At 35.5% G+C, this 8,123-nt stretch overlaps 1 protein-coding gene across 1 annotated transcript; it reads right to left on the bottom strand.

Moving 5' to 3' along the window:
• Window positions 1–4,313: 4,313 nt before the first annotated feature.
• Window positions 4,314–8,123, bottom strand: LOC133334924 (intraflagellar transport protein 57 homolog). Its single transcript, XM_061543237.1, has 3 exons — window positions 7,335–8,123; window positions 6,989–7,268; window positions 4,314–4,459 (listed from the first exon to the last, which is right to left on the bottom strand). The coding sequence occupies exons 1-3, from the start codon at window positions 8,121–8,123 to the stop codon at window positions 4,314–4,316; spliced, it is 1,215 nt and encodes a 404-aa protein (XP_061399221.1).

Genomic DNA, 8,123 nt, shown 5'->3' with positions numbered 1-8,123 from the left:
TGTTCATCGATAACAAATTTCACATCATCGACCAATGTTTGTGTGACTGTTGCACATGATCCTTGCCAGCCGGCTGCTTCGTTGGTTGGTTACTTTATTAATGCAATATTTACTCTCGGCTGCAAGTTGTTATCTTCCTTTTTCTTCCCAATCCCATTAGACATGCGAGTGAATATTTAAGCAACACTAGGAACAACAACAAGAGGGAGAAAAATCATTTATTATTTGTTTATATTGGTTCGGTTGGTGTGACATGCGTACGCGCTCCACGCAACAGCAGATTTAGACATAACCACACCATAACCGGCAATAACCTTAGCAAACCAAAAGAGGTTTCCTTTTTTTGGTGAAAATAAGGATCACCATTACAATAAAAATAATAATTATCACCATTGAGAATAGAATACCCACACACACTCACACGCATACACACGCACACCACTGAACACACTCTCACTTATCCAAAACAAACACATCGGATTTTGATTGCCTTAATTTGTTTGTAATGCGCTTAAACGGTTTGAAAATTTTACAACAACACCAACCAATGAAATTTTCATCGTGTAAACAATAAAATGATCATAAAAAAATGTTTGGTGGTTTTGTTGATCGGTTGGCTGGCCGAACGACTGAATGATGGTTTGCCCGCCAACCAATATTTACCCAGTGCCACAGATAACAAAGAGGTGATAATTACCCATTGGCTTAAAAACAAATTAAATTTCCTAGTTCGTTTTATTTTTTTATTGAATATTTGAGGAGTATTTTGGTTAATTGGAAAATGAGCATTTTTTTTGTTTGTGGTATTCGAACGATTATGAAATGATTATTATGTATGTAAACGTGCCTATTTAACAAGGTTTGAATTATAGATAAGAATTTTTGGGATATTAAGGATATTAATGTATTTTTTTTCGAAAAGAAAAAATGGAAATTATGACATATTTGTTTTCTTTTTTGGAGGGGAGGGTGAATGTATGTTTGATTTTTAGCCACTAGGTGTATACCAACATCAGTTACATGGATGAGAAACATGCGTTATATAAATATATTTTGTAATGCCCCAGAAGAATGAATCCTTAAAACAATCTACATTATGATATGCCTATTCCAACAAATAAAAAACAATTTCATTTTATGACTTAAAATACAAAATTTAAATTAATTTAAATTTAAAAGTAATTGAAAAAAGTAATTAAAAATTAAATGATAGCGTCTGAAAAAAATTAATTTAATTCTAATTCTAAAATAATTAAAAAATATCCAAAACTGTGTTGAATCTGAAAAAAGAATTACTTTAAAATGTATTTGTTAATTTTTTTTTAATCCACACCTAAGTCTGTTTTTTGAAAAATTAAATGCAGAAATCCATACCCTTTTCTGTCATTGTAAAATATTTTTTTGAAAAATCAACCTTTCTGTGGCCTATGAAAAATATGTGTTTAGTTAAAAAAAAAAAATGATGGTCCTTGAAAAATTAATTTTTAAGAAGTACAAGTCCGTTCGTTCCTGAGAAATTAATTAATGGTCCTTGAGAAATTAATTTTGGGAAAATTGTAATAGGCATTGAAAAAATATTTTTTTTAAAAAATCCACGTTTACTCTAGGCCTTAAACTCTACGCTTCCGATAGGCAAAAAAAAATATTTTTAAAAAACATTATTTAAACCAGTGAGCGGAGCAGTATAGTCGGACGGGGAGAGCCATATGATACCCTACATAACTACCACGGAACTCTAACTTTCTGCGGATTTTTATTCCGAGCCTGGGCAATATTTCGTAATAGTTGCACCCTCTTGCCCGATTAGAGGTCAACAGCACCTCTTCCTTACACTGACATATTTTTCGAATGTTACTAATATTCATTCCATATTCCTTTCACCGTGGGTTGTGTTGTGAAGTTCGGCTTATAATTGTGACCTATAGATCGGCTCTAAAAAAACACAAACAAAATGAAGTTATCGGTCCACTTCATCCCAAAATTATTAGTTGATCTTCACCGAAAATTATAGGTGTTGTCCTTAATTGGAACCTCAGGGAACATTTTTTTATATTTCCGGCCTCTAGAGTGGCAATGGGTTACTAAATAATATATGAATACTTAGGAACCTGTAAATATTTATGTGAAACTCCCACATACATACGACAATATAATTGGTATCATTTTATAGGTCAACCACTCCTCTTGGATATACTATCAACTTCTTGGGTCCTTCAGGGGTAAATATATACGCCATAGAATGCAAATTTTGTAAATTTTCACAGAAAATTTAGGGTTTATTTGACCCGCTAAATATTGACCGACCTTTATCAAAACAGGCATGCTTATTCTTTGGCCCGATCCCCTTCTCTATGTAAAAATTCGCAAATAATTGCGTCGACCAGAAATAGATAATGTTGTTGGTCCATTTCATCCCTAAATATTAACCGATCTTTACCACAAAAACCGATCTTTACCACAAAAACAATAGGGGTCTTCATTGGGCAGAACCCAACCTTCATGCAAAATTTCGTGAAGATTGGTCCATAACTGTGGCCTGTATCGTGTTTACAAATAATAATGGATAGACGGACAGAAGGACGGACGGACACAAATGTCTAGATCGACTCAGCTTGTCGAGATATGACGATCAATATTTTGCGGCGTTACAAACTCTTGGGGCTGCACAAAGCTATAATACCCTGACAACATAGTTGTGTAGGGTTAAAAATCCCCGCCTTTGGTGGACATTGAAAAAATTAAATTTCAAAAATCCACGCCTTTGGAGGACATTGCAAAGATTTATTTTAAAAATCCAAGACTCTGGTGGATGTTGAAAAAATTATTTTAAAAATCCACGCCTTTGTTGGACCCTAAAAAAAATAATTTGAAAAATCCACGCCTATAGAATTCGAAAATAATATAATATTCAGAAAATATTTGTTGGTCTTCTAAGGAAGAATCCAAAAGAATTTCTCCTCATCCACCTTGGTGTTGGTTTGTCCAATTGCACCTGCCATTCTATTTACCTTATTAAATTAGATTAATTACTTAGCTAATTGAGTAACTCAAACAAAAAAGGACCCATTAAGAGAAGATGACCATACGAGATAGGCAATTGTGTAAACATTCACATCCTCAACGGAGGAACCCTCCTTGTTTTCAAAAACACAAAATTAATTCATGCCATTTGTGTTGTGTGTGTGTGTGTCCCTGAGTCGGGATGGTGTGAAATGCTGATAATCTGTAGATAGTCTAATTATCCAACCTAGTCAGAATATTAAACACTGGGTCAGTCAGGACAAAGATGCCCACACACACACAGAAGTGACTCAACGCAAGCTGGAATTTCAAGCCTGGCCTGGCTGTGAGTGGGATCCTTTTGGTTATCTATTTGTTGTCTTTTTGTATATTAGGGAAATAATTGGTTAATATTGTCATCATGTTTTTCTTCTTCGTCTCGGTTTTTAATACGATCGCATGCATCGATCGTGTCTTTATTAAATGACAGACAAATAAAATAAAATATTTGTTTACATTTCTTAAATAACAACTCCATTAGTAAATGATGGTAATGATGGCGGTGGTGGTGGTGGCGGCGATGGTGATGACCATGGCCATGGCGGCATTGCCTGCATGCATGCCGCACATTTGCTAAGATTTCATTTGTAGATTATATTAAGGATGTTGGAATGTGTGGCGGCTGTCGTGGTGGTGGTGGTAGTGGCATCATCATTTTATTGGTGTCTTGTCTTCTTTGCTTGTCGCTTGTTTTTATTTCTCAGGGGGATAGTGTAAAATCACCAACAACAACATCATCATCATCGCCAAGCAGCATCATTGAGTGAGTGTGTCCTCATCAAACAAGTCAATACTCATTGTGTGGTCTGTGCCTGATTTGAGGTTTTTATTGGGTCACATTTCTCAAGATCAAAACCATAAACACCATTCCCTCACACACACACACACACCAACACACTACCATGCATAAAAGCCATTTAGAACAATGTTTCCCAACCAACCAGCCATCCCAGCCCAGCACCCTATGTGGGAATTCCTCTTTGTAACACACAAAGCATGTTGATTGTGGAACATCACCATTGAATATTGTTGCAACAACAACAATAACAAATTGATATGAAAAAAATAATAATAATTAAATGGAATTGTTCTTTGGGTGTGGGAAAGTGGCTGTGTTTGGTGTCTTGTTGAGGGCGTGAATTGTCATTGTTCGCTGTCTGGTGTGTCGGAATGTAAGGTGATAACAAATTGAAACCATTATTGTTGTTGGGAGAGGGGGATCGGCAAATTTATTTAATGGTTTTGATATATTTTTAAAATTTTTCAATTTCCACAGAAGGTCCAGTATGCTTTAGTATATCACGATCAATGCCATTAACCAACAGGGCCACTTCCAAATTCAAATGGGCCACATCGTCTTTGAGTTTGGCCACAGCTTTCTTGATGGTCATTACGAAACCTGGAAACAAGAAATAAATGGAATAATTTAGAGATAATATGAATAATATTTAAATTAAATGAAATTATTTGAAAAAACAATTTTTTCGAGACCTACTATAGGCGGAGATTATTTAAATCAATTTTTTCAAGACCTATTATAGACGTGGATTTTCTAAAATTAATTTTTCAGAGACTACCATAGGCGAGGATCTTTAAAATTATTTTTTTCAGAGACTACCTCACAAAAGATGTGGATCTTTAAAATTAAGTTTTTGCAAGGTCCAGCAAAGGAATGGATTTTTAAAATAATTTTTTTCAAGGTCCACCAAAGGTGTGGATTTTTAAAATTAATGTTTTTAAGGTACACCATGGCTATGGATTTTTATACCCTACACAACTATGTTGTCAGGGTATTATAACTTTGTGCAGCCCCAAGAGTTTGTAACGCCCAGAACCACCTTTAAGTATACCGATCGTCATATCTCGACTACCTGAGTCGATCTAGATATGTGTGTCCGTCCGTCCACGATACAGGCCACTGTTATGGACCAATCTTTACGAAATTTTGCATGTAGGATGGGTTTGGCCCAATGAAGACCACAGTTGTTTTTGGTAAAGATCGGTTAATATTTAGGGGATGAAATGGACCAAATACTTAATTTTTGATAGTTTTTCTGGTCGCTCCAGAGACAATTTGGCCCAAACATCGCGAATTTTTACATTGATATGGGGATCGAGCCAAAGAATAAGCACAGCTGGTTTGATAATGATCGGTCAATATTTAGCGGGTCATATAGACCCTGACTTTTGTCTGAAAAATAACAAAATTTTTATTTTATAGCGTATATATTTACTCCTGAAGGACATAGACCCGATAAGTTGAAAGTATATCCAAGAGGAGTGGTTGGCCTTTAAATTGATACCAATTATATTGTCCGATGAACTCGGATGTGGGAGTTAGACTTAAATATTTACAGGTGCGTATTCAGATATTATTTAGTAGTAGTATTTAGTAACCCATTACCACACTGGAGTTCGGAAATATAGGGCTGATCGCTTTGAAATGTTCCATGAGGTTCCAGTTATGGTCAAGGACAACGCCTATAATTTTCGGCGATGATCAGATAATAATTTTGGGATGAAGTGCACCGACAACTTAATTTTTTGTGTTTTTTCGAGTCGATCTATAGGCCACAATTGCTTACATCACAACACAACCCACGGTAAAGGGAATATGGACAAGTAATTAGCAGAATATTAGAAACTATCAGTAATATTGCCCTCAGGCTCAGGTTGTAAATAAAAATCCGCAGAATGTTACAGTGTAGTGGTAGTTGTGTATGGTCGGCCCCATCCGACTTTACTGCTCACTGGGGTGGATTTTAAAAATAAATTTTTTCAAGGTCCATCAAAGGCGTGGATTTTTGAAATTATTTTTTTCAAGTTCCACCAAAGGCGTAGTTGGTGCATAGAATCACTTTCTTAGTCGATTTACGCATGTACGGCTGTCCGCCCGTCTGTCCATGTATTTTTGTTAACAAAGTACAGGTCGCATTTATGATTCGATTTGCATGAAATTTGGCACAGCTCATTTTTTTTGGCCCAAGGACGAACCCTATTGAAATTGAAGAAAATCGGATTTTTAAAATATAATGTTTTCGGTAAATGGTGCACCTATATATCTATTTGGCAGGCGTGGATGTGTGTTAAGTTAAAATAATTTTTTTATAGCTCCTATATAGGCGTCCGATCTTTAAAATATATATTTTTGCACAAAATTTGGCACAGCTTAATGATTAGGTCTAGAATGATGTGTGTTAAGTTTCCTGAAAATCGAGATTTAGATATAGCTCCCATATATAGTTTCGTCCGATTTTATGTAAATGGTGCACCGAAGGCCCTATATATCTTTCGATTTGGACGAAATTTGGAACAGCGTAATGAATTAGGTCTAGAATGATGTGTATTAAGTTTCCTGAAAATCGGTCCAGATTTAGATATAGCTCCCATATATATTTTCGTCCGATTTTATGTAAATGGTGCACCAAACTCCTCATGTTTATCAGATATTTATCGATATTATCAACGGGTGTCCGATTGCTGTAAATTGCTTTACATAATTTTGTCCCATTGTAAGTAGCAACTCTTTATCTGGCCAAATGAAAATTTTAGTATAGGTTGCAGAATGACATGTTTATGGATCCAGTTTCATTTTACTGGTCCTTCAAAAATGTGACATCTAGATACATCTGTTGAATATACCGAAAGTGGTGAAGGGTATCATATAGTCAGTTTTTACAATTATTTTTGTTAAGTTCCACCAAAGGATTTTTTAACTTATTTTTTTAAGGTCTAACATTTTTTTTTAAAATAGTTCTTTCAAGGTCCATTATGGGATTGGATTTTTAAAAATTAATTTTTCAAAGACAATTCTTCTATTTAATAAAAGGAGAAGTATTTATATATTCTATAGAGGACCACTTCGACAGAAAACCTCCTATAGAGTGTTCTATACAGGATTTCCTTAGAACAAAAATCTGAAACTTACTACTATCCGACATCATTTGCCCTCTCCTTTCCATTTCCGCCTTCTTGTTGTCATTTTCAGCTATCACAGATTTCAACTGATCCACAGAACGCTCAGTCTCTTCCAACACCTGATTATGGGCATATTGGATGTTCGACAATTCAATGGAGACATCCTTATATTGGGTTATTAAATTATGCAGCTCATTATTTAAGTGTTTTTCACGACTCTCAATTTTCTCTAAAGTGAAGGTGAATTCATTGTGGAGTTTCTTCAACTCCAGTTGGGTACTTTCGGTGGCCTAGAAATATAGGAAAAATATTTTAGAAATTAAATTTCCACAGCAAAAATATCATTTAAATCAAACCTCTGTTATACTCGACTTCAACGAATCCATTTGATTCATATGTGCCCTCCAGTCCCGCACATCACTTCTCACATACACTTTTAGGTGTGGCAGAACTTGTTCAAATTCCAAACGCCATGACTGTTGATCTGTCAACTTATCTGTCACCTGTAAACTATTTCCCTCATTATCCAGTAGTTGATTCGCCTGATGAGTATTCCTCTTCCTTTGACTCCATTGCCTCAGTGAATTTTGATTTAAATCCAATTCACTATTATCATCATCACTCATTGCCTCATTCTGTTCATCCTCGATACGTTCCAAAATAATCTCCGCATTATCTTCCAAATAATCATTGGCCACCTCATCCTCTTGGGCGATGTGTAAACGTTGACAGGACATTTTCATAACTTTAATGGCCTGTGTGGCCAATGTGTCCAAAACATAAATACACTGGTGCCCCGCGCCACGTATTAATTTTGTCGGTGCAAAATCAATGGTCACGTCCATTTCTTCGAGAACTCCAATTATGCGATTTATAACATCATTGGGATCATCATATTCCTGTGGCCGTTGCAGTGTCTTGCCCAACTTTTGACACAACCACCAACAGATGATGGTAAACATGAAAAACTGTTCCCCAGGGTTGGTCGATTTAACGAAATAGAAACGTGACAGCGGCTTCATTTTTAATTCACTTAGCAAATTCTTTTCGTAATTTAGTAACTTTAGTTTTTCCAACAGATCATCCGATTGAAAGTTGAGCAATGGTAAATTATTGGGATCGGCGGAATTCGGTATATCTTCCAT

Source organism: Musca vetustissima, unplaced genomic scaffold, assembly GCF_032173495.1.
Source record: "Musca vetustissima isolate MV318-11 ecotype Yass unplaced genomic scaffold, APGP_CSIRO_Mvet_v1 utg20582, whole genome shotgun sequence".
NCBI lineage: Eukaryota > Metazoa > Arthropoda > Insecta > Diptera > Muscidae > Musca > Musca vetustissima.
This window is presented reverse-complemented; position numbering and strand designations above follow the sequence as displayed.